This window comes from Plectrocnemia conspersa, unplaced genomic scaffold (assembly GCF_051122295.1).
Source record: "Plectrocnemia conspersa isolate PC_06_02 unplaced genomic scaffold, ASM5112229v1 ptg000003l, whole genome shotgun sequence".
Lineage (NCBI taxonomy): Eukaryota > Metazoa > Arthropoda > Insecta > Trichoptera > Polycentropodidae > Plectrocnemia > Plectrocnemia conspersa.
The window spans coordinates 17,355,979-17,382,904 of record NW_028277167.1 but is presented as its reverse complement, the minus strand read 5'-3'; the positions used below and the strand labels follow the sequence as shown (position 1 = coordinate 17,382,904).

Below are 26,926 nucleotides of genomic sequence, written 5' to 3'. Positions count from 1 at the left end.
CGACTAACGGAGCATTAAGCAGACCTTTCAGTTCAGCAATTAATTATTTTCGCAATAACTTTTGCTTGTGCAACAAATTTTGCGTTAATTTTTATCACAATTACTTAATTGCTTTCATTATTAGGGCCGATTTAAGTCGACGTCTGATAATGACGAAGGTATATGATATAATTATAATGAGTTATAATTGATTAACGTTTAATTTGAAATTAGACTTATGACGATTAAAATAAGATTTGAGATTTATTTTCCTTTTCGATAATTAAGATGTATAAGAGCGAGTAAAAATATATTTTTATGACGCAATTGGTAAATGGGCGGGAAATATTGCGTCAAGACCGCAATTGACGTCATTTTCGGCCAATGATCAAACGCCACGTCTCGTATCGCAGTCAGTATTGCATCAGACGAAGCTACATAAGGAGGTGCTACTCTTCCGTGATGAAATATTTGCCCAGGAGCTCCCGCAGGTCGGTCCTTCTTCGCCGGTCCTAGCGTTCGGCCGTCCGCTGAGTGAAGTCTATCATGAGCGTTCAACTGATAGCTCCCTTGCAGGCGCGCCTCTTGGCGACGCCTCACTCGGAATCCCGGAAGCGACGCTTGGACCACCTCACCTGGGAGGAAAAGCTGCAGAGAAAGTAAGCCGGCATATTTCGTCATGCGACTTGACCACAACAAACGACTCATTTCACCTAATTACATTTCAATTGCATCATTCTCATTCACCGATTCTTAAACTTTCAGTCTGGTGGTTAATATTTATGCCTATCAGGTTACAATGGAAGATTAAAAAATTTGTGTTGTACTTTGGGGCGATCAGCCATAATGTCTCATTGGCCATACTATTTACTAGTATAGCTGTGTTTACTTTCGGAACTATTATTGTTTGTGTTATGATCTCTTCGCACTTAATAATCCAATTTCGATACATGTTTTCATATAAACAAACATTCAAATGTATTTATAAATAAGTGAAATATGTGTCATCTGATTTATGTGCAATTTGTGCATGTTAATTGATCCAATTTAGCTTCACATTCTGAACTTATGTTGTAATTTAATAATACAACGTAAGTTCATTTGTAAATTACAACATTATTTTCTATATTTTGAATTAGGAATTGACTTGTTACAGAAAGTACAGCGTGTCTTTTGAAAAAACTTTTATTTACGAATCAAACATCATAAAATTAAGGTCATACTAAGGCTGAAACTGTCACAAGAAGTGGACATTATGTGACTTGCATCATATCTATTCAACTCTCACTTTTGCCTTAAAACTTCTACCACCTTCGTCATTTTTGTGAAACTTATTATCAAACAAATACTACGTTTTCTTTGTTTTTTTCCAGGAAATTGAAAAACAGGGTTGCAGCTCAGACTTCACGCGACCGAAAAAAGGCTAAAATGGATGAAATGGAAGATCGAATGACCATATTGGAAAAGTCTAACTCGAAACTCTTGGATGAAATGCGAAGCTTGAAGGAATTGAACGAGAGGCTGTTGACCGAAAACAGCCAGCTGAAGAAACAGCTCGCCTCTGCGAATGCAGTCGTGCGCGCGGAACCTTGCGGATCTGCTGAATCCCGTCCTCTGCTGCAGGAACGTTCCGCGCTGACGGCTGCACGCGCAGAGCCAGCGTTAGCTCTTTGTCAGCTGGCGATGGTTTTCCTTCTCTCCAAGATCTCCTCGCACAAGTCGAGTCAGGCGAATACCTTGGCCGCATTGAAGAGCTCGCCGACAGCCTACTCAGAGAAATTGATCCGGAAAGTTTTGAGTCAGATGCAAACGTAAGTTATCGAATCGAGCCGAATAACCATCTATATTCATATAGCCATCTAATTTATTTCATTATTACAATTCCAGAAATCCAAAGTTGGGCTTGAAAGCCAAAGAAGTACACGAGAAGTGGTGGGGTCCACAACAAAGCACGTGGAATCCGGTGGAATTGAAGGCCTAGAAATCAACATATTAAAAAACAACACGGACACTATATTATCGCAACATTCATACGCACAAATTTGCACCGAAGACGATCACGTGAAAGGCACGCCCCAAAATGGAGACGCCGACCTCTTCGTTTATACCAGTGACGAACTTAACGATTGTGTAACCGTTGTTATATCGAACGAAGACGAGTCGATGGACAGTAGCGAAGTTAATCTAAGCGATACGATTAAAGTGGAAGAAGAGATGGATTTTATGGGAGATTACGATTCTTTAAAAGTCGGGACCAACTTGGACTTGCTATCGCCGATGCAGCATAGTCCGAGTTCCGGCCTATTATCGCCGTGCTTGAGCTGGAACGATTCTGCATCGCCCGTCTCGTCGCAACTGTCAGATTTTGGATACGAGTCTGTAGAATCGCCTATAAGCGATATCGCACCCAACGATATTCAGGATTTATGGAACGAGAGTCTTTCCGAATTGTTTCCGTCACTGATATAAATGACGCATAAGCATTCCTAATAATATATTTAAATGTTAATTTATTAAGTTATGTATTTGAGATTTTTATATGTACATAAAATATAATATATTATGTAAATTATTTAATATTACCGCTACTAATTATAATTTAAGATCATGTATGTAAATTTGTGTTGAAGAATTTTGTGTGAAGTAAAAAGTGTCTGAAAATAATTTATTTTTTATTTTTTTACTTAACTTCCTAACAAAAATGTATAATCAATATATGCCAAACTGGTAGTTAGGATTATAACCATATTTTTTTTGTGCTGCATGCAATGAATCTTTTTTGTTGTACCAGTATTTTTTTCTTGGTTTACCTTGGTATACATGTAAAGGTATTTTTTCAATAATGAGTGCGGATTGCATGGACTATATAGATCTTTAATAAACAAAACATTTATTCAGCAATATTTATTGATAGTACTAAGAATAGTATTTGTATTTCTAATATCTTCAATATTTTTAAAATTTGTCAGAACTGATTCCTATTTCATTGATAATATTGAAATTCTGAAGCATTTCAATAATTCATAAGCCTTTTCACAGAGATCTGTTTCCTCTGAAAAAACAATCATTAATTAAACCAGGTTTTTATTAGGGTTTTATCAGATTTAACTCGCCTCTTTCTTCTTCGCATTTTTCAGCAAATTCTGTTGCATCGTCAACTGCTATGCTATATCTAGAATGAACGAAATCTCTACTCCAATCGAGGTCGATATTGCCTATTTTGTCTATGATTTGTACTGTTTGGAAAACGCAATTCACAAAGCACTGAATAATTCATTAAAATACAAATTAGTATAACATTTTGTAAATATTGTATATATATATATATATAAGGTCAGTCCATAAATTCGCGCATTTGATCAATTGAATAAACTGAAAATGGTTCTTGCCAACTCTGTCGACATGAGCTAAAAGACGTATGTCACAAATGCTTCCAATAAAAAATATATTTATTATACTTTGTTCTACAGAGCAAAAAAATCTTACTGTGGCCTATGCATTGAAAAAATACATTGTGAGGCAGGAAGCATGTTAAATCTTAATTTACCACTGGTTGGTTATTACGTCTCTGAAATTTCTTTAAAATAAATTAGGTGCGATTTAACTGGGAATTATTTTAAAAGATATGTGCATTTAAATAAATACTTTGTTCCATAAAACGAATTGCTTGTGCATTTATGTAAGGTAAATCTTCAGATTTTTCTTCGGAAAAGTATTTGCTACCACTAGCTCGCACTTAATCTGTAACAGTATGCACAAACAATTAGTTTCATGGAACAATTATTTTATATATTGCTCATAAGAATTGCCGTAAAATAAATTTTCAATCGCGAGACATGCGGATATATACGTCAACGGGGAAACTGGTGCACATATGTTTTACGTCTTAAAGTGTCTACCGATATTAAATGTTGAAGAATTTTAAATGGTTAAATATGGCAAAATTTTATTATCATCCAGGGGCAAAAGCATATATCCAAACTTGCACAAAGCAAAGCCAGTTTTTAGTTTCGAGTAAAATATAATGCAATCTACGAGAAATATTCGTAAAGTATACAAGCCAAGGGATTTTTTAACGTAACAAATTTTACCTATTCTGTTAAGGTTATTAGTCCTTAGTCGTTGTAGAATGTATTAAAAATTCCAATTCCTGGAATGGAAGAAGTGCTCCTGAATTTCATATTCAACTTAATTATATTTATGGAATTAATGTTATCAACAGGCAAAATTAAATCATGAATTTTAATTATATCGAAGAAATGTTCATGATGTATATATGATTGATAAAAAAACAACAAAATTTGGCTCACCAAATATTGAGATCCACGTTTACTATATAGAATATAAATAAAGGAACGTTTTAAAACTATTGTAAGACTATCTTTACTTATCGAATATTGCTTATATGAAAATTATTTAGATTTTATGTTAGGTTTATAATAACATGTTTCTCATCAGTGTAATAAGGTATCTCAGCCTAATTGCATACTTTTCCCTTACTACGCTATTGTTTATCACAACTTAGATCAAATTTATGGATAGACCTTTCAAAATATATTTGCAGAGCCAACTCTATAAATATAAGTATATGTGAATATAAATACCTTAGGCGTTTTTTCAGATTCATCAGGAAAACTTCCACTTTCATTTATTGAAAGCAAATAATCTAAAAGATAAATAGTGTCTTAAATATATTTGAATAGCTGATTAGAAAATGGTTACTTTAAAAAAATATATGATAGTTATAGACCTTAATTGCTTTAATTCAAGAATAAAAAAAATACTATTTTTTATACATTATCTAATTTTTCTATTAATGTACATGATTTATTTACCTATTGATACTAAATAAGTTTCATTGCATTTAGTAAAGACTGCTCCAACATCATATGGATATTTTTCATCTTCAGCGTTGACTCGGTTGTGAATTGAATTAACTGACAACCACAATACCACAAAAGCGCATAAATATAAAAAGCGCGACATTTTAATCTGAGACTTGAACTCATACTAAAAGCATAGTCAGATCCGACGTACCTTATATTAGGTACAAATAATGTGCAGTCAATATTAACAATCATTGTTTAATATTATATCCGCCATTTTGCATAATCGCCGATCCAGCAATAAGCAATTAAAATCATAGATCACTGTTTATCATAATAGTCCAGTAGCTACTAAATGTACTTTAATGATTCTATAGCAATTTTTATAATTTTATACACAATCATCCGTTAGTTGAGGATAAAATTATTTGTGATTATGAGCAATCATATCTAGGCAAATAGTACATAACAAAGTTTTGATTGTGTGTAATTCTATGATTTTTAAAATGCGCATCGTAATTTTGTCGGTGACTTTCAAATAATGTATTTATTTTGTATTTTAATTTTAATTTCAATTAAAATTAAAATAAAACTTATTATTACTTAATTCATAAAATAAATAAAAATAAAAATGGAAATCATTTTGATTTTGTGTTGAATTTCGAAAAATCAAAATTTTTTCACAATAGCTACGCAGACTTACAATGACATAACAACTGTTCTAGACCCATTTTTCCATAAGTTTCAAGACACGCCAAAGTTATTGTTTGTAATGATCGAATATAGAGCATAAATGGCCATCTCGGAAGTTACGGTTTTGTTAAGGGATGTCGACCTTGGAAAACTGAAAAAACAGCCGCTTCCCTCTTCACGTCATTCTTGGACGCAGCTACGACGTCTGAATGCCGATTTTAACTGAATCTTTAGAGACGACTTTATTCCTTAGATGCAGACGAGAACTTCATATTTTGTAATTAGATTTTAATTGTAGTTTTTACATTTTATGTTTCATTTAGAGTTTGAGAATATAAACAAATAGTTTTTTGGGGAACTATATTGTATAATCTTCAGTTGATGTTACTGCTAGAACTAACATCCTAAACTACACCATTCCATTAAAAAAATCGAAGTTCACAAATAAATTATCTCTTACGTTTTATTCTTGTAATAGCTCTTAAAATTTAATTTGAGTTGTAGGGAGCCATGATTGACAATCGCTCTAACTCAAGTCACTGAAATTTAATATCGAAAATAAAATAATAAATAAAACGAGTGGATGAAAATACTGTACTAGAACAAATAAATCCTTCATCCATGTGCGCACTTGCTAATCATGTATGACCTAGAGATTAAAATATAATATCTTTAAATAAAACAAACTAGCCGTCGACGAAAAATAAACAGAGCTGAGATTCTCACGCCTAAAGTGAATATAAAATCTTATACCCGCATGAGTGAAAAGAGCCACAAGATCTCTTATTCCTCGACTCACCAACTGTGAGGTTCACTTATTCTTCAGCTCACGAGCTGAGAAATACTTCTGAAATTGGATTGACAAATATGAATACCTACAACTGGTGCACATTGACATGTTGGTCACCGTATACTAATTACTATTGGATTAATAATATAATCAGTATAGAGTATGAAGAAATTCTACATATATTGAACTTCTTAAGTGAAATTCACTAGTTTTAATGTTTGTGTACATATATCATAGGGTAAATCAAGCAAGCAATAAATAAAACTTCAATAGTATGTTTAACATATTTAATATTAACAAATTCATATATTCATAAGTACACATGTACAAATGTATATCTGCGTATATGTATTTATGTATTATATGTACATTTAATGCACCGTTTTGGCACAATTTTTTTGTCAACTTATGCAAGAATGGTGTAAAATGCCATTTACATGTCATATTCATATCATAAATGTGAATTTTTATTCATATTTACATAATCTGTCAAATATAATTTGCTATATATATTCATTATATAATAGAAATATAAATGTCGTCATTGTACGAATAAAATTTTTAGTATTTGTAAAAAAATCATGCATCTTATATAATATAGCAAACCATTATTACAATTATAATACTATATATATATATGTATATAGTGCTCGGAAATGCATATTAAAATAGTCACATTATTATGTGATTTACTTTTATATGAATACACTCGCAGCGTAGAAGACATTAAAATATTATTTAAATAAAGTAGATTCAATTTTTTTCAGCACGATAATCATTACAATATAAGACACGTCACAAATTAACTTTATTTCTATATTTATACTTTTTGCCATCGCTAAGAATATAAGAGATTCGGATAAAAAGTGCACGATGATCGTAAATATATGTTCCAATGATTATACTCTGTCCGGAAACGCTCAATAATAATAAATAAGCATAAAATATTTCTGAGGATTGATATAAAATTTGTTTTAAGTTGCAAAAGGGAGTTACTTAAAATTTGTTCTCTTTCTTAATAACAAACGTTGATAGCTTCATACTGATTTGGTATATCGAACAGAGTTAGGTGGCAATTTGTATTTGTGTGAAAATACATTTCTAATACTTTTGACTAGAGCACTTCTTTATTTACGTTTTTTAAAAGTGGAGCAAATTTGATTGAATGCTTACAAGATTTAATGTCATGATGATAGAAATTAGCTTTTTAATCGTTGTAACAATTCTTATGTATTAATTTGTGCTTTTTATAAAGGCAATCTATGAAAGTTAAAAATTTATTATAAATATAAAAATTAGGCATTTCAATAAAAAAATTAATGCATAAAAAATAATTTTGGTGTACCAGATAGTTTTATTTATATATTATTATAATATAAGTGTAAACATTCAATTCTGTATGATAATATCTAAAAAAATTTTGATTAAAAAAGTAAATTGATTTATGTATAATATTTAAGCAATATTGATACGGCTAAATATTGTTCCAGAAACAGGTTTAAAGATAATTTTATAATTTACTTTCAGCAAAATACAACAAGTACAGCTAAGTTACTTTCATTCTGAGACAAGTCTAAAAATAAAATTATTTTAAAATACTGTTTCATGATATTTTATTAAATTTATTACATAAAGTAAATAAGTAAAGAAATAAAAAAGATTTGCAATAAACCTTTCGGTACACCAATTTGCAAATAAAATTTATTTATATTTAATTCAATCTCATTATTAATTTTAGTGGTTGTTATAACTCGGCGTAAATTATTTTTAATAAAAAGCGTCTAAATCAAACAAGCAAAATATGCTTAGCCGAACAGTTTCTCAAAGCAGCCGTGACAATACGGCTTGTCGTTTTGCTCCTTGAACGTGCCTTTGTTGAGTTGCTTCAGGCAAAAGGCGCAGACAAAGTGCTCAGGGTGGAATTTGCGAAACATGGCCGTGATGCAACGGCCGGCGATCGGTTTATGGCAGCCGGCGCACAGCGAGCCGCGTTTTGCGTGGTAATGCGTCTCGCAGTACGGCTGGCCTTCGTGATCGAAGAACGAACCCGCGTGAAAAGGCTGCCTGCAATCCTGGAAATAGATAATCGGGTAATTAGTTAAGGAAAAAACATATGCGTGCAAATAAACGCGAGTTGAACTCATCTTCCGAGGCGTGGCAACTTTCCAATATTTGCATATTCTATTTAAAATTATGTCAACCTGAAAATAGTAATGTTTTTGTGATCATCCAGCTTCACAAACAATGTATAAGGACTAGTAGACATACACCATATATTCAATCAGATTACTTATTTCAGTACATGACTCCATTGCTTGCCAGTGTTAGTGTTTTTGTGATTTTTATTGATTGCGAGTGTACATACAATTACATGACTCGTAATGTTAATACATACTACAAATAATTGCCTCGGTTTTCGTCGGTTTCGGATTTCACCAATTGTTTTCGGACGGATTATCAACGAAAACCGAGTTACCACTGTATATTTATACACCTATAATATTATTTGAGGGCACAAAATAACCTGTATTGGTATAAAAAAAATAGAATGTACTATTTATATTATATATTGCTTACCAGAGGGTACCATTTTACACTGTTTTAAAAGAAATAATAATAAATTATAATTGTTATGTCGAAATTAGCTATGCAATACCTATTAAATAGGTTATAAAATTATAAATATAGGTCCTTAGAATTTACTAGAAATCTGAGCGGTTATCGGCTTTTAACGAAGCAAAGGAATGTATAGTAGAACCCCCAATAACACGGAAAATTGGGAGTATGCTATTTGGGTGCGTGTAGTTGGGGGACTAGAAAATAATCATATAACTTTTTGCGATAAAATCAGGCACGTGTGGTGAGATATCCACTTTTTGGCTCGTTCACACATAAAGTAACAGGCACCCAAATAGCACGTCCCTAATTTACCGTGTTATTGGGGGGGACTACTGTACACTAAAAATGATGTCATCTTGAACGAATATTACAATGAGCCAAAAAGCCTAATAAGAGACATTGGTTTCTACTCTATATGAACTCAGGAACATAGCAATACTTCTTCGCTTTCATCAGAATTAACACTTTGTCTTCGACTTGGAATTAACGAGATCGCACCAAACAGAGCTACGCCGCTTCGACCAAGACGACTTTTAGAAGTCCGAAAAAATCTGTCGCTTTCATTTTTACTATCTGATCTAGCCTAAGCTCTAAGAGTGCATCTCGATCTTCGATACAACTTGAAACTGCGATATATAACCATTATTGCACAAATTATAGATCCTTAGAGAAAGAGACGTGTACCAACCGGGTACTGCACAGATATCTAAAAGGCGAAAACACTGTCAGTGGCGTGTAAAGAGAACGTGTAGAAATTGGGTAGTGGAGGACCTAGTCGTTGAATTAAATCTAAGCTTCTCTATTGGGGCTAAATTACTTGGATCACACTTTTGACGGTCAGAAAATATAAATACCAGTGAATTGAGCGCAACTGTTAATGCGTGCATACAAAAGAAAATAACGTTTTATGGAGCTGAAAAATTATAATTTAACCTTTTGCGTAGCGAGTTATTTGGGATTATTATATAAATATCGACGTATTACATAATAAATTAAATAATATTTTTTCCTGAAGCATATACCCTACAGCACATTATTAAGAATGATGACGGATCCATAATTTTTTGCCAAAGTAGCAAAAGCTGATATATCAGATTTGGGCAAACAAAGGGTTAAGGCACCAATAAATGTCAAAATAAATGTGTAGACAAAGAAAGTTTAATTTGAATTGCTACCAAATAGAAAGTCCATCAACATGGAAGTCTATTGCTAACAATTAGGGAGATTATGAAAAGCACTGTACAAATGCATATATTGCACTGAGTTAATGCTATTCTGCGGATTTCGCTCCTTTATATTTTTAGGACTTTATATAGACTCAAAAAACGTCACGTATTTATGGTACTATCAATACATGATGGCCCAAAATACAATTGATTTCTGAAATATCCTAGAATAAATGCAAACGCAATTCAAATCCTTATGTTTGTCCATTTATTACTTTGAGGTCGCGGCACAATCATAATGGGCACAGTAATGCGACAATAAATTAATTATGTTTATTAATTTAAAGAGCTTGAAAGATCTTTGCTATGAATTAAATAATTTGCAGGACCAATGGTTTATTGAGAAATATCTCGAAAGTATCACTTTAAAATCAATAGTACTAAGCGTAAATTGTTTTTTTTGAGCCATTATAGAATATATATGCAATCGGTTTGTTTCAAAATGTATTACATAGTGTTATATTATATATATAAAAAATAAAAGTACCCATTTGACTTTGATAACTAGGTTAAACTATCAAGCTATAAAAAGTTTAACTCACAAAATTATATTTATATTCGGGTCAAGGTAACTTTGACTATTAAGTTAAACTTCAAAACAATGTGCTTTGCATATGTTATATCAAAATAACTATTCAAAGGTATTTAAATATTACCAAAATAAATCAACCTTTATAAAAGCATCATTAATAAATAAATTTCAAAACCTGGCAAAACATTCACCTTTTATTCGACTTGTTGTTAATCATTTATGTATCAAAACAAGGTTTTTAATTTATAGCCACTTTAATATATTTATTGGCAATTTAATTTTGTTTATTTGAAAAATGTAACTAAGTAACAATAAAAAAAAATTGAAAATGTAATATACGTTTTATTTTTTTATTTTACTATTTTTTTTATATACAATTATATGTATATGATAATAAAACAAACAATAAATGCATTGAAGAGTTTCGTAATGAATTAGGTAAAAAAATATACAATTATACCAAAGGTCAATATTTATATCACAACATTACATAAAAAATATACAATAACAACAAATACTAAATATATTTCAACCTTCGGAATGCAAAAGCTGAATATGCAGCTTAAGTAATTGGCCCCAATGCATTTTTGTTTTGTTTATTTTTTTGTTGTTTTTTTTCTTTTTATTTTTTTAAATTATTTATTTTTCAAAATATAATACAGAGGTTATTACAAATATTAGAAGCTATAAATTAAAAACCTATTTTAATTTGATATATAAAAAAATATTGCTATTCACATATCATACATCCGCTTTTCATACTATATTCAATCGCATAGATTGATGACAAATTTTCGTTTGCTTTAATTTGGCAAACTATGAAGTGCTGAAAAAAAAGAGGCATTCATCGAATTCATTTTTGTTGAAGTTATTCGTCTTCTTCGTCAACGCCGACGCATTTCGGGCAAACCGGTTTTCCTTCCATTGCATAGAACGACTTTCCTTGCACTGGTAACTTGCAATCCTATATTGGACCGTACATTTTAAAATTTGCATAAAATAATATCAGAGTCATTATTTTTCAAATCAAATCGATTTAATAGAATGCTATACTTACTCTACAGACGAAACAGTCCGGGTGCCATTGACCGTTCAAAGCCGAAATGTAATTTTCCATTATCGGACGATTGCAACCGCCGCACTTGGGTGCGAACATATCGAAGTAGTCGTTTCGGCAGTACGGTTTTCCATCGCGCTCGTGGAATCCATCCTCGCCGAATTGCTGGCCACATTGAGCACAGAAGAAATGCTCCATATGCCAAGTTTTCTCCAACGCGGTAACACATTTCTAAAAATAGATACATGTTTAACATTTTCCCCAGTGATTTACGTGTGTGATATCTATCGCTCAGTTGCTCACATCCAAAATAGGTCCATTGCAGTAAGCACACCGCGGCGAGAACAGATTGTGATAATCGGGCTCACAATACGGACGACCGTCGCGCTCGAAGAAGTTCCTTGTTCCGAGCTCTTGGGTGCAGTGAGCGCAGGTGAAATGCTCCGGATGCCATGTGCGTCCCAAAGCCGTGATGACTTGCCCGACGATGGGTTTGTCGCATGCCCCGCAACAGCCCTTTTGGGCTGTGGTTACCCCTTGACGGGACATGTCGGCATGCAGTGATCCCAGCATACGTTCTAATACACCTCCCGAAGAGTCCTCAGTTTCCAAATGCCTCGCACAGTGAGTTTCCTTCGTTTGATGGTGTTGAATATTATTCTGAGATACCTATTACATAATATAATATTAATAAAAAATCAATTCAATATTATCAAACTAACTCGATATTACTTTATGTTAGGTTAGATCCGTTCAAACAAGTCTACCGTCTCGGACGAGACCAGAATTGAAGTGAAACATTCGACGCTGAAGCTTACTAATATTATAACTGAAGATTTTCTCCCACCATGCGCCAAATAGCGCTATATATACATCTCTTATATGCCGTAAGGAAAGAAGGAGACAGGTGTATGGCATGGTGTGGAATAAAGGAAGTGAGCAGTGGGAGGTGGGAAATCTATTTTCGGATCGTAGATCCAATAAAGGAGTCTCGAGAGTATTTAAAAAGCTTGAACAACTTGAACTTTTGGTGTAGTGCTGTGCTGACACAAGGTGCCCTAACCGGCAACAAATTATAATTTACCTTGAATTCCGACAGGGACGCCATCAGATCGTCGAGCTCCCTTGTCGCGTTGGAGGCATGAGTGTGGATCGGATGGCGAGCCGGCTGAGGTGGAACTTGACCCATAGGCTCGACGACTGTCTCTTTCACCGTCACCGTGACGTGTTTCGTACCCGGTCTCGGTTGTGTTCCAGTATTAACGGCAGATCTAAGAATGCAACAACATATCGTAATGAACATAAACACGGTGTTACATTGTGTATAAAATAAACGTTTACCCATTGGGAACGTCAGAATTGAGTTGTTCCAATAGGCTGTCGACTGATGGACGAGCTTTAGGACCGGGAGGAGGTATGGGGCTGACACCTCCGTTCGATTTGTTGTAACCATCGGCTGAAAGTAAATTGTTTATAAAGCAATGCGATTAAATTAAAAGCTCTTCCATTAGAGCAATTAACTTAGATATATTGTAGCAATATAATTGAATAAAAACATGAAATAAAATAAATACATTTGAAAACTGGTATAAATTAGCATAATTTATATGTATATACTAGCAGTATTACCCAAAATGACGTCCATTAAAAAAGAGAAAAAAAAATACCAGTACTAAGAAATATGCAATCAAAAAGCATATACATAATATAATATTTGTAGTCCTTTAAGAATTCAACTCTTGATAATTTATGAACTTTGAACGCAATGGTAATCAAAAGAAAATGTTTTGAAGGATAATGATTATTTCAACGATGAAGAAATGAAATTGAACTGTTTCTAGATAAATCAACACCTTCCATCGGCAATGGATCTAACAGTAAAATAGTTTTTGATATAAATTCTAAGTTTTCTCGCTGCACAGCGAAAAAGTAAAAATATGTAGTCTTTCTTAATTATTATGAAAAGGAATACATAAACTATACGTCAGCTCAAAAATATATACAGTAGCTTACAAATTTGCTTTCGGATTTTTTTATTACACCCATTTAGGGGTATTTTTATATTGTTTTTAGTAGTAATTATTATACCAAATCGTCATTAGATAAAAGCCATCCGATATTATCGTATATTTATCAATTACGTTATCGACAATATAAAATTTAGTCTGTCGGTTATAACCAATAATCAGTTCAAAGAATTAAATTTAATGTCGAAATAGGTACAATAAATCAGATTAACGGTGAAAATAACTACCCTTAGTGAAGAAAGAATGATACTACGATTGTGCTTACCTGATAGGCGTAAAACTGCAATGGATTTTACTAGTGAATATTTGTAATATTTGTAACTATTAGCTCTAAAGCACACGATACGGATATACGTTCGATATACTTATCATTACTCCTGTATATATTTTGAGCAAATTTATAAAAATTAAAATCATTACTAATTTTTTTATATTTATCAATCAATGGTAGGGGCGTAAACCCAAACCTGCCATCTCTTTCTCAATTATGAATAATGATGAAATGGATAAGTTAATTTAACAGTATTATTATTAAAATAAAATTCTCTTGTACTTCTAATTTATATAGTAGAAATGTTGGTGTAACTAAACACATTTTCTTGTTTAACAAAAGGCTGCTACCTACATAACGTACTACGTTAATTACGTGCCAACGCCACCGCGCGATGATATCGTGGGTGCGAATAATGAATGAGCAACAACAAAAGTGTGCAAAAATAATATTTTTAACATAACAACAAACAAGCCAAATTATTTCTACGAGATCCGTGTGCAAAAATACACGTTGACGTAGGACAAAAATAAAAAAATATACATCAGGCGTTAGAAAGCGAAGACGGACGAACGCTTTCATTGACAAAAGTATTGATACTATCTTCGCAAGTGTTAAGTTTATAAATATTTATTTTATTATTACAATAATTTATAGCAAACATGACAGTTTGTTCTCTCTCTGTTTCGACTTCCGCAGTTATAAAACATCTATAAAACACTGACGTTCTTCGCAGTTAAAATTATCATCGTTTCAAGTTAATTATCCTTGAGACATGAATGTTTCTAAATGAAAAATTAAGTATAATTTTTGTGAAATTTACACAATTTCTATTTTTGAGATTTTAATAGTATTGTTATTTGATACAAATTCTTATGAATTTATAATACCATGCAATTAGCAAATTATTCAGGAATAAAATCTGTGTACAGTTTGTAATATGTGAATATAGGCGGCGACAGTTTTCCGTCATTCAGTGATAATTCATCACAATTTCGACGACAGAAAGACGGTTGTATTAATCAATCGTTTTAGATTGTAATAGTTATTAATTATTGCAACATAAATCATATTATATTTTTTTGCTAAAAACGATTCTTGCCATATTAAAAGTTGTAGGTATCTAATGTTATTTTTCGTTGAAATTATCAATATATTATTAGTTATTAAAATATAGGAGTTATATGGGGATACGTATTGCAAAGGTACAAACATTAGGTAGTGTTTCAGGGATTTTTAATTCAGACTATAGACTATACAGATAAGAAAAATTAAATTTGATATAATAGAACTATATTTAATAATTTATTGTTAACCTGCATGTTTCTTTTATAACAAATTAATTAATAAAATAATGCAAAAATAAATGTTTTTATTTATAAACTAGTTTATTTACGAAAAGCAAGAACGCACCAAGCATCGAAAAATACGATCAACTATTAAAAAGTCGTTCAAAAGTCTCATTCATGAAACGAAATGTGTCGTAAATATATGTATAAGATCTTTAAATTTAACCACTAAATTACGCAAATGCACGTATTTACGTTGATATACATATTTTCTTGAAAAATATCAAACACTAACTACATAACGCCTATCCATCATTATCTTATGACGGAGTGGCAATTAGTTAAATTACACTTGGCAGTAGCGAAAAGAGCGATATTCCTAGATTGTTCCTATTGCTTACAATAAAGCTTGTTTCTTTTTTCAAAACGATGGCTTTTCCGACATCGATCAACGTTAATAAGCCGACGCGAGAAAATGGCCGCCATCGTGATTAAATAACGTGTTGCGTCGCCTTGACTTTGACATATCGCAGATTAAATATGTCTAGTTAAAAAATGTATAGTTCAAAATCCCGGCGCTATGTTGAGAGCAAATATCCAATTTAACAATGACTGCAAAATTCTTCGAAACGCATTAATATAATTTATTAGACTTATTAAAAACACGAGTATTTTTACAGCGGTGAAAATGCATCAGCGATTTTCAGCCACAGAATATAAAATCTTATTTAAAATTAATATCAACATTGAGCTTAAGATTATATATTAAATATATATAGAAATTATTTATATTAATCTTTCATGGTCTCCGTTAAAATACCATTAATTTATTTTTGTAACTTTGAAGCTGGTTCATAAAATAAAATTGTGCGTTTATATAATGTGTATATTCTATTAGTTATATAGCTACTGTGTTAATGTAAGTAATTATTAGTTTTTAATTTAACCCACAATTATTAGCATTTATTTCCTGTTAAAAATATATTATTATTGTTATCTGACAGTTGATATATTATGTTTTTGTTGATTAATACAAAACACGGTTTTTATCTTAAAATAAGATTTTGCCCTCGCCTACAAAAATCCTTTAGCGAACCAATTTTGTCATTGAGTCAACACAGGGTTGATAAACCACTAAATTATAAGTGATTTTGAGCTGTCAGTTAAAATGTATCAAACAATTAATTAACGTATTTCCACATGATAAAAGAGTCACAAAATTGTAATGTCACGTAGTTTTACAAAATACTACAATATTAGTTTTACAAAATACTAAATAAATTAAACCAAACGTAATCTAGACACAATGAAAATTCCTAAGCTATATATAGTTACATAACTTTTATTATATCAAGTTGGGTTTGGTTAATTCGTTTAGGTTAGATTTGTGTTAAAACAGCAAACGGACATTTCATAGAAATTTTAGAGCCGATCCAATGAAAAAGTATTCGGAAATGATTTCATTAAAACGCCAGTGAAAGTATAAATTCACTAGTACAATTTAATACATGTATATACATTTACTCTCTATGTGTATACAATTATTTGCCATTAAATCGGTTTGAATAAATAAGTATATAGTTACTCTTTAATCCCACTAACTATCCAACACCTGAATACGTACGTTCCAAATATTGCTTAGTTTTCCTTTAGGATCCTGAGGAAAATAATATACCCCCCCCCCCGTAATTCATATAAATTATATATAACATCATCAATTCCTATTTTTAAGAGAGGATAATATAGTCACCTTCAACAAGTTTCACTTTTCTTTGGTTGGAACAAAGATCGTTATTAAAGCATCCTTATTTGAAGTGGAAACATATTACGTAATTCTAACACAAATATTTTTGATTTTATGTATTTTATATTATGACTCTTTGTCGTTGAGTAATGTAATGCCCGCACTATACTCTCTGGAAGTTGGCCAAGATTGGCCAAGGACGGAGAATATAGTGAGTTACTTCGGTCGAGTTCGGTTCTGTCCGCTCTAAAATCTCTCGGAAGTTGTTCGAGGTTACCGAGTACGGGAGGTAAAGTGGGGGTAATTCAGTCGACTTGGCCAGCTTCGAGCGCTTCCGAACATTGTCGGCAAAAAGACCGAAGTCGGAGCTGCTCTTTCGAGCGCGAGCGGCGAGATACTTCCCCTTTCGCTCTCTCGCGTGTTAAGTGACGAGAGTGAGAGAGATAATGATATGGTGTTTTGCAAACTGAGATAGAACGAGTAACTCGCTTCAATTTCAGTATGCACGTAGGCATCCTATGGTTAACATGAATGTCGAGCGCTGCATCGTGGCACGTGGTCAAGTTATAATACCATATGCTTATCGGGGACTTCAACAGACTCTTACTGACATCTTTGAATATTTTAGGGCACTAAAAGGGATTACTTATATTTTTGATAGTATATTATTCTAACAGATATAGTTATTATATTTTTTTTTCATATAAAATTAAATAATTGAAAAATAATTTGTGGTACTTAATTTTGTTAAAAAAAATCGTTTCGAATATCCTTATGTATTTTCCTAGATCGGTTAATATAAATGTCACACCATAACAAATTCTTATTTAGAATCGATGGCGACAAATTCTAGGATAGTCACAGATGTGGTGTTCATATTCTGAAGTATCATTTTTATGCCTTATGGCATTTTGCAAAAGCGGACAAAGATTATGCGTAAATTGAATATTTACGACCGAAAAGTTTTCACTGATATTGTATTGGTGAGTGCCCATACAAACTTTTATAATTATCAGTAGCGTAATTTTAATAATATGACTATTTCAAAATTGCGATTATTTGGCACATTTTTCGATCGCGCGCAAATATGCGGGCTGTACGTGACAGAAGCCGCCGTCCGGACGGCATATGAAATTTGCGGCAGTGTGGTCGCTTACTCGAAGTCGTAGGTCTCGGCCGACTTAGGTTGTAACTTCGGTTCGGACAACTTCCAGAAAGTGTAGTGCAGGCATAATATGGATATATTTGTGTACTCTTTCTGAAGAAACGTCTGTCACTCTACGTACATATAACAAGAATGTATTTTTCGAACTAATCACAGATTTATTGTAGTAAATCTTGATTATAGGTAGTGTTGATTATGGATTAAGGATCAACGCTGGAAGATGGAAGACTATTGTGATCAATTAGTATTTATATTATAATAAGTACAAAAATGTACTAAACGCTGATTTTAATACCAATATCTCAAAACTATTTTTCAAACTACATAAAAAACAATTTTAATCTTGAAAACATAAAATATCTATTTAAGCAGTTTTTTTTAAATATGAATTTTATTTGAAGCAGTTCAGTATAAATATGAACGCGAAAATAAATTGATGTTCTATTTCCTATATAAATGATCGAATTATCGAAAAATGATTTAATATATCACAATGTATAGATTTCAAATTTTAAAAACTAAAAGTTAAATAAAGTTTAATGTTATTATTATAATCGCTGCGTAAAGTATTTTTTGATCCGACGAAAATACATCTAGTTCATATAATTCTTTAGACAAATAAACACGGTATTTATAACCGATAAAAATATTTTCGTACGCTTTACGACATTTGAAGTGGTTTCTTACACGTCTTTTGCCAGTTTTTGTCTTGGACTTGAAAGCAGCATTTTTTGCCTCGGGTTAAAATCGTAAAATGTATATCGACGAAGTATGCTAATTTTAAAATAAACACTGTTACATTAATGCACATAATTCTAGTATATGAGGCTAAATATTATTGTGCAAGTGGGTTAGTGTAATAAAACGTTCACAGAGGATTGAATCGAGGACTGTATGTTGGAAAATCTGCCGTGACTTATGTTTTTTGAAGCATTTGACATTCACATTTGCAAACCGATGAAATGTATTAATTCTATCAATTTTGGCATTCTGCCCCCTCGGTCATTAGCTCCGGATTTAGTCTGTTACGAGGTATGGATAATTTAGCTAGTGATTGTTACATCCGTTTTATAATATAGTTACGAAATTATCTCTCGGGATTTTACTTGGATTTCAAAATAATCGTAATTGGGTTATGAAAATTAATTTAGATAATGAATTAAAAAAAACATATTTAAAATTATCATTCAATCGTGAAATTCTACTATCAAAAGTTTAAAAATATTTGGATTTATAGAATGATTCAGAAAAAAACCAATGAAAATATGTACGCAACTTAATTTAATAACATTTGCTACACATTTATTTAGAAATATGGTACTGAAAAGGATTTTTTCTAGGACTAGGGGTTTGGTGTATTATAAAACATAATATTTTTTTCTCATCTTAAAGATATTTTTTTATATAAACGTGCATGAAAGCTTATTGTCTGATGACTAAACAAATTAATGGCAAGAACACTATATAGCTTAACTCATTCTTACTGTAAATTATATATTCGAGTCATATAAAACAGTGCAGTTTAGTGTAATAATATAAGATGGAATAATCATTTATGTAATCTACAGACGCGCTACTTTTTGATCGTTTCACACACTACAAAATAAGCATTTAATTACTATCAACATTTTTTCAGACCAATTGATATATGTGCACACACATACTATGCATCAAGATGATAAAACGTTTCTCGTAATAATTTCACGTCTAATTTAATTAAGCGTATTATTGCGACGCCGTCTTGGCATCGCACATCATCTATATGGCGTATAATATGAATGAATATAAAATTTCAAAACTCCAAACGCGTCACACGGTAACATCATAATTCATTATCCGGCATAGTATTCCTGCATCCACAAGCCAAATATGATCACCTGGCGTTTAATTAGAAACGACGCACCTGACTGTCGACACAAACGAACATGTTCTTGGATCAAGATAGACATCATCCATGATTATAAAGAATACATTAAAATACACATGATAGTCCAAGTAATGTTAACATTTTGGTTCGTATAAATCCGATCGTAAATCTGAACATTAAAATATATTTTTGGAGTTTATGATGAAAATATATAGGAATGATTCGATCGGTTGCCTAACTGTATAATATCAGTTTATTATACAATAAGGTACACTTACTTTTCGTTTCTCCGTAGCGAGCGTTGCTCAAGTCCTGTAGGAGCATGTCCAACTCGGTAAGGTTGTTCACAGCTTTTGTGATCTTGGTTCCACGTCCCATGCTGCCAGTGTTAGAAGCATTCTGTGCACCAGTGTAAGTTTGGGTCACTATTTTCTCGTTCGTGATCATACTCTGATTCACGTAATTGGGCTAAAAGTAAAAAAAATAAAAACAGTTAGGGCTTTGCTATGTTTGAAAAACAATACATAATGTTATCATAAATTATACTATTAACAAAAAAGTTATATAAATCAGGTATATGTAAAACCACCGAGAGAAATTATCGGGCCCGTAGTCCTTCATTAAAAAATCGGAAGATATATAACTACCACTTCGTGCTCTTTCGTGGACAAACATTCTTCATAAGGATAAACTGTCACAGATGTTTTAAAGATACTGCTTTAAGCAGTGATAATCCGATTCCGAGTAATGTTTTATAGTTGAGTATACGTGAAATATTCATACAAATAAGGACGTGGATTAAGAAGAACCGTTCACACGCACTTGCGATGTTAGTAGGCAAAAATTAAGGAAATGTTACTAAATATTCAATAAAAATATTAAATGGAGTTCGAGCCTCGAGTGATATGTCACAATGCGTCACAATGCGAGCTAAAAATATATGGATTGATCCAGATTTGGTAGCTAAATATGAAATTAATGCATTAAAATGGGCGAATTGAGACTAGATATTTTCGTGGAAGTATTATACGAATTACTATGTCAATTGAGAAATACCGTTAAGCATATTTCTAGATACGAATGTTAGACTACTGCTACTTTTTTAACCCTCTGCACTCACGCTTAATTTTATACGCCCCTTAAAAATAAAACGTCAAGTCAATATGTAACATTGTAGTAATTTTTGTTGGTTTTAAAAAGTTTTAAAATATTATACAAGTTAATAAAATATGGTTTTCATCATAAATATAGCCAAAGTAATAATAATATTGTGAGCCATAACTTAGTAATAATTTGTATGAAAGATTATCAAACATATCTTACTACTTACTTACAAAATAAAAAAATGTTTGCTGAAATAGAAAAAACTCTCATGCGGAGAGCTCTAGCGGCATGAAATATGCACAGCTGATTATATCTATAAATTCTAGAGCAATGCATCTATTTTCAGCAAGAATAATAATTACCGCCGAAATCTATTTTCAGCAATAATAATAATTAAAAACGAAATTTTTCTGTGAATTATCGTTATGTATGACAATTCCTGATAACGCAGAGACGATTCATATTATCTGGTATTTACAACGTCTTCAATTGGTAAAAAGTTGGACTATTTGTAGCAATTTATGCAATGTGGACAAGCGACTTTATACCAAAACGCAGGTAACTTTTTCAGACGCATATATAGCAAATTTAGTTTACTCAATTTTTTTATCAAAAGATTTAAAACTGCTGTTTTTAGTAAATAGTATATCGAGATTAAAGTCGACGCTTACAAAAGCTTATTTTTATAAGGTAACATGAAGGTGTATTATTTTGTATATTTTACTTTAAGAATACATGAGATTTAATGAGTCGTGCAGTACGAAATTTTTGTATATTTTTTATAGATTAACCTTCATAAATTCCCAGTAGAAAGCATCAATTATACAGAAGTGCTTTACAATGTATAGAAATCCAAGAATGACTTTCGAAGACTATTAACATTAATTACCGTAACTAAACCGTTCATCGATACTCATAGTATACAATGTATTGTGGTCTTCCTAATAAGAATTGGCCATCGGAAAAAAAACACAATGGGTTTGCTAGTAAAAGGCCACCCGGAAAACACGGATAGAGTTTGGCAATAAAAGTGTAGAAACGTAAATAACCAATTTTAAGCTTATTTGTGAAAATATATAAAAGGTTCGACTCTCGCTTACTTATACGAGCAGAAATAGCGACAGGGATAGATAAACGAGAGCCAGAAATAAAAAAAAACTAGAGAGACTAGTTAGGGATACTACTACTCTGCACACCACAAGGGTTATTCTATACGGCTCTTACATATTCGACATCAACGCCCGATACTGACACCTGAATTTCAGCACCATGTACATATGGTCAGTGGTATAAGTCGGTAATATATGAAAGACCTGGGTTTGAATCATGTATGGACCCTCGTGTTTTCTATCTATCGCGCCTGTGAGATCGGAATTAGCTATTATTATATGAATAAATGAATTGTCCGCGCAGCGCAAAATTTTGCTAATAATCTATTACATTTTTAAACATTATACATGTTCTTGTTAATTTAATAAAAACATAATTTGGCTGCTTTTGTTTTTTGCAGCAAAAAATTGCCACACTTGGCATGTTGGTCGCGTTTTTGACAGCCTAGGCTGAGACAATAAAGTTATGATTAATTGTTACATACTTAAGCCAATTTGGCCCCAGGCCTAATTATACGAATCATAAAATATAGGTAAAAAACGTTGTTGGAATAATGAGTATAAGGATTTAATAATGCAGCTATAACTAACATAATTCTGCCCATAACGGTCTTCAGTTACGCTTTTTAGGTCCGCGATTGTCCAAGCTTAATCTTCTCACGCGATATAAAACCCGACTATTTTATGTTAAGATATAGGCGATAACTACAATAAGTCAACGGATTATCTTCGATTTTTCGAAGCTATAGTTACGATAATTAACAAAAATATTTTAAAGCTTTTTGTGGTATTTTATTTTAAGTGGCTTTACAAGTTTAATATAAACTATTTTATATTAAAACTCGATGATAAGAGATTTAAAAAAAAAAATTTTCTCTATTTTATTAACATATTATTTTAAATTATACATTGAATAATATAAATATTTACAATAGAGTCGTATTTTATTTATCCAAACACATTATTTTTACTTTTGCAGTAGCTTTATTACGCATTTAAATCGAATTTACGGTTAACGTAAACAACGCATACTCTTAGATAAAACATACGGATCGATTCAGGGTTCAATTATTCTAACCTCTCACTTTTGAAACACTTTAGGCATAATTATGAAGTTTATAAAATATGTTTCTGACAATTTAACTAGCAAAATCTAGAGCGTGGGCCAAGCTTAGATCTCTGGAGGAAAAACTGCGGATAATTCCGTCCGGCGAGCGGAGTGAAAAACTTTTAGTGAGTGCGAAAAAATAAATAAATAAAATGGAAAAACAAGGCGGAAAAATGTCAGCCGTCCGCCCTGGATTTTTGCACTCGGCACATTGCCGCCGCTAATAAAAATGATTCATCAAAGTCAATTCTTTGAGCACGTGTTTAGGAGCAAGGTCGGTTTGGGTAAATATTCATGTTACACATATATGTACGCGTATAATGTAAATGCAATAAAAACGAGAAAACTTTTGCAAAATTTGCAAGATTGCCAGATTTCATCTTACGTATGGATCGAAGTAAAACTCTGACGTAACCGCGAAAAATACTAACCGAACGGTTAAAACGAAATGCGAAGTTAACCGCGCTGTTTGTAATAAAAAATGAGTAATAAATCGTTAGCGATAGATGCTGCGGTCTTATTAATAAATATAAAATATGATTTTTAGTTGAAATAAATGCAATTTTATGAAATTATAAAAAGCTTTGCGAGTAAGAGTATCAAAATGTTTGACGAGTTTTGATGTTTGTAGGTAATTCTTTAAAAATATAAAAAATAGCAAATAAATAAAAACGTAAGCGTACATCGATTCTTTTATATCTTAAATCTAGAATAATAATACTCTTGTCTCCTGTCCATCGAATGCCCACGCATATATTTTTCAGCTAAGTGAAAAGCTTTGAAAACACACAGACACCCACAAACGATAAAATCAAAACGTAAATTGAAAAACTGACACCGCTCACTAAATCTACCCGATATTGCGCCACCCGTAACTATTAAACAGGGGATGATCGATGCGCAACGTTACCGAGACTCGTTAATCAGTGCACAGCCAACTGTTTGGCAAATGCTTCCCAGTCTCGGGCGCGTTGGACGGGATCCAAAATAATTTATTGTGTGTAGACCTTAAATGCATTTTTGACGCCCTAAGGTCGATGGCAATCAAAATGCCCGACGTTCTCCGAAATGCTGAACGGACATTATTGACGGGTCTTTGAAGTTAAGTAAACATTTACGATTTTTTTATGTAACGACGTATAAAAAGTTATTCAGATCACGTGTCACATTCGTATGTATTTACGTAATAGTATGTAAGAGATAATACACGAATGTTATTAAAAATAAAATGTCTATTTCAACCTTTACGAAAAATCTACCGTTCTTAGAAATATCTAGAATTAAATTTGAAATAAACATTTGATGATAAATATATAAAGAACCACTTGTTTCAGATTAAATATTGAAAATTTTTCTCCCCTAGGGAGTCCCAAGACATGCGGAGCGCGACCAATCGCTGCTTCCCATATTCATTTTTATTTTCTTATCTGTCTCTAACACAAATAGTGATATCGGAAGATCATCGATAAACTCGTTCCAGGTTTTACCAACCGCTCTTGTACATAACAACACAGGTAGGAAGTCGAGCAGAGTTTTGCTCAAAGCGTGTCGATGTGAAACCCATTCAAGATCATCGATATAGTTGAGAATAGTTTACTCTATGACAGAGTTTATGTCTGTTAATGAAACACAATTTTAATTTCGCCTTTAGTCAAAACAATTCGATTTTGAATGAAGTATCTGCAATATTTAATATTTAATACAGGAACTTGGATAATTTTATAATGGAACTTAAATTACATACAACGCCGCAGTGGCGTTAAACTTCTGTATTAACGAATAAATATTAGAATACATATTGAATAAATAAATTAAATCAAATAAAAAACTAATATGTTTTTTATTTGATTTAATTGATATAACACACTTGAACTCCCAACTCAAAAATTTAAATTCGCTCTAAAAAACTTGCAGCCATTGCGGAATTTAGACTAATATTTTATAGAAAGTGCACGGTTATTACAAATACTAAAATTTTAATATACAAACAATTAATCAAACACATTTTAACACATGCTTGCTCGGTGTGGAGTAACACCAAGGACTCCATTTAAACAAAGCTAAACATATATAACTATACAATACACATCAACAATTACAGAACATTGTCATTTTCATACCAGAAAATACTATACAAATATTTGGCGTTAATTTAAATATAAACACAAAATGCCAAAGCACACATTGCTTTAAAGGCCGAAGAACACATTTCAATGTTTCCAGATCTTTAGATAAATATACTTAAATTAGCACTTTTTTATCGTCCACTCAAATTGTGAAATGTTTTTAGCTCCTCACCCTCCTTAAATTGCAACCACGATTTTACTGTAGCTAATAACAAAATTGTAAGCATGAAAATAATAGACCAGTAACATGAATTGTATATAATTATAGTTTTGTAAAATTAATTATATTTTTTATTATTTGCAAAACGTTGTTTTTGCCTAACTGTATGCTACTCAACTTTTAGCCCATTGTATTTTAAGCTTTATTAACAACATTTATGTATTGTTATTGAATGTTTTTTGGGTATGTGCAGTTAGCTAGAGATTATTAGGTATCCGAATTAGTTTTAAAAGAGCTTTCGTTTCTTGATTAAATATTATTTTATTCATTTTTTTATATATATATTTAAATTTCTGGCATGATATTAAAATCTTGATGTGATGTAACTTACTTATTTTTTTATATCCACTTATCTCGCTGAACATGCAACGAGTTTCTAAAATATATTTTTGGCGCCGTTCCTATCAATGATACAAAAAGTACTAAATTAAATTCATACCATAACAAACAATAGTTCAGAAACAGAACTTAGTATATAAATATAGAAAACGCCTGGCTATTTTTTTAAAACGAATATTCTGAATGAAAAAAGCTCATATCGAAAACGGTTAATGGTTTAAAAAACATCCGAGACGCCTTTCATTATCTCAACACTTTACAATACACTTGGCCATTTTTGATTTTGGACAAACTCCAAAATTCACTCTTTCGTCCATCAATCATTCGCTGCCTAAAAAAATATTTTGCTAAAATTGCGCACGCAAATAATACGTATCTCGTAATCTACGCGACTCTTGACATTGAAAATCATTTCATATTTTAACCACGCCTCTTCACACTAACCTTCGATCGTTTTATTAAGAAAAATGTAAAAAATATCAACCAATTAGCCGTGTAATTGCCGGCTGTCAGCGATTCGTCCAATTGTTGAAATGTCGCTGAATGTTGCGTTTACCTCTATTAATATTATTTTTTTAGCGCGAGTGAAAAAATGTGTTTTTCGGAAGAAAAATCGCTTTCTTTTAACGCCTCGCATTCTAAATCAAATATCAAAGAATTTTACACGGAGCTTTTACATAGAAGTTTCGCCGTATCGCTTACAAAATAATTGCTAACACGAAATAGAACAATAATATTGATTCGAATCGCTCATCGAGTATTTATATAATTGTCAACACTTTTAGATACTATATTTGCAATATTCATATTGTAAGTTAACAAGAAAGACTGTTAT

At 31.9% G+C, this 26,926-nt stretch overlaps 2 protein-coding genes across 10 annotated transcripts in view; one reads left to right on the top strand and one right to left on the bottom strand.

The window, feature by feature from the left end:
• The first annotated feature begins 289 nt into the window (after nt 1-289).
• Xbp1 (X box binding protein 1) lies at nt 290-2,643 on the top strand. Its single transcript, XM_088183126.1, has 3 exons — nt 290-638; nt 1,353-1,790; nt 1,867-2,643. Exons 1-3 carry the CDS (start codon nt 526-528, stop codon nt 1,958-1,960), a joined length of 645 nt encoding a protein of 214 aa, XP_088039252.1. The 5' UTR covers nt 290-525; the 3' UTR covers nt 1,961-2,643.
• Nucleotides 2,644-6,561: 3,918 nt separating this feature from the next.
• Nucleotides 6,562-26,926, bottom strand: part of LOC148236821 (paxillin-like) — an 85,863-nt gene continuing 65,498 nt past the window's right edge. For 5 of the 9 annotated variants that reach the window (XM_088182729.1, XM_088182728.1, XM_088182726.1 and 2 more), the window contains 6 exons: nt 20,364-20,553; nt 13,064-13,178; nt 12,807-12,993; nt 12,026-12,391; nt 11,723-11,953; nt 6,562-8,360 (listed from right to left, as the gene is read on the bottom strand). In XM_088182729.1, the coding sequence (XP_088038855.1) occupies nt 8,094-8,360; nt 11,723-11,953; nt 12,026-12,391; nt 12,807-12,993; nt 13,064-13,178; nt 20,364-20,553 (1,356 nt within the window). In that variant the 3' untranslated portion in view covers nt 6,562-8,093. Of the gene's footprint in view, nt 8,361-9,143; nt 11,630-11,722; nt 11,954-12,025; nt 12,392-12,806; nt 12,994-13,063; nt 13,179-20,363; nt 20,554-26,926 lie in introns of those variants that run through there. The other 4 variants (XM_088182734.1, XM_088182732.1, XM_088182730.1 and 1 more) reach the window with 1 other exon arrangement.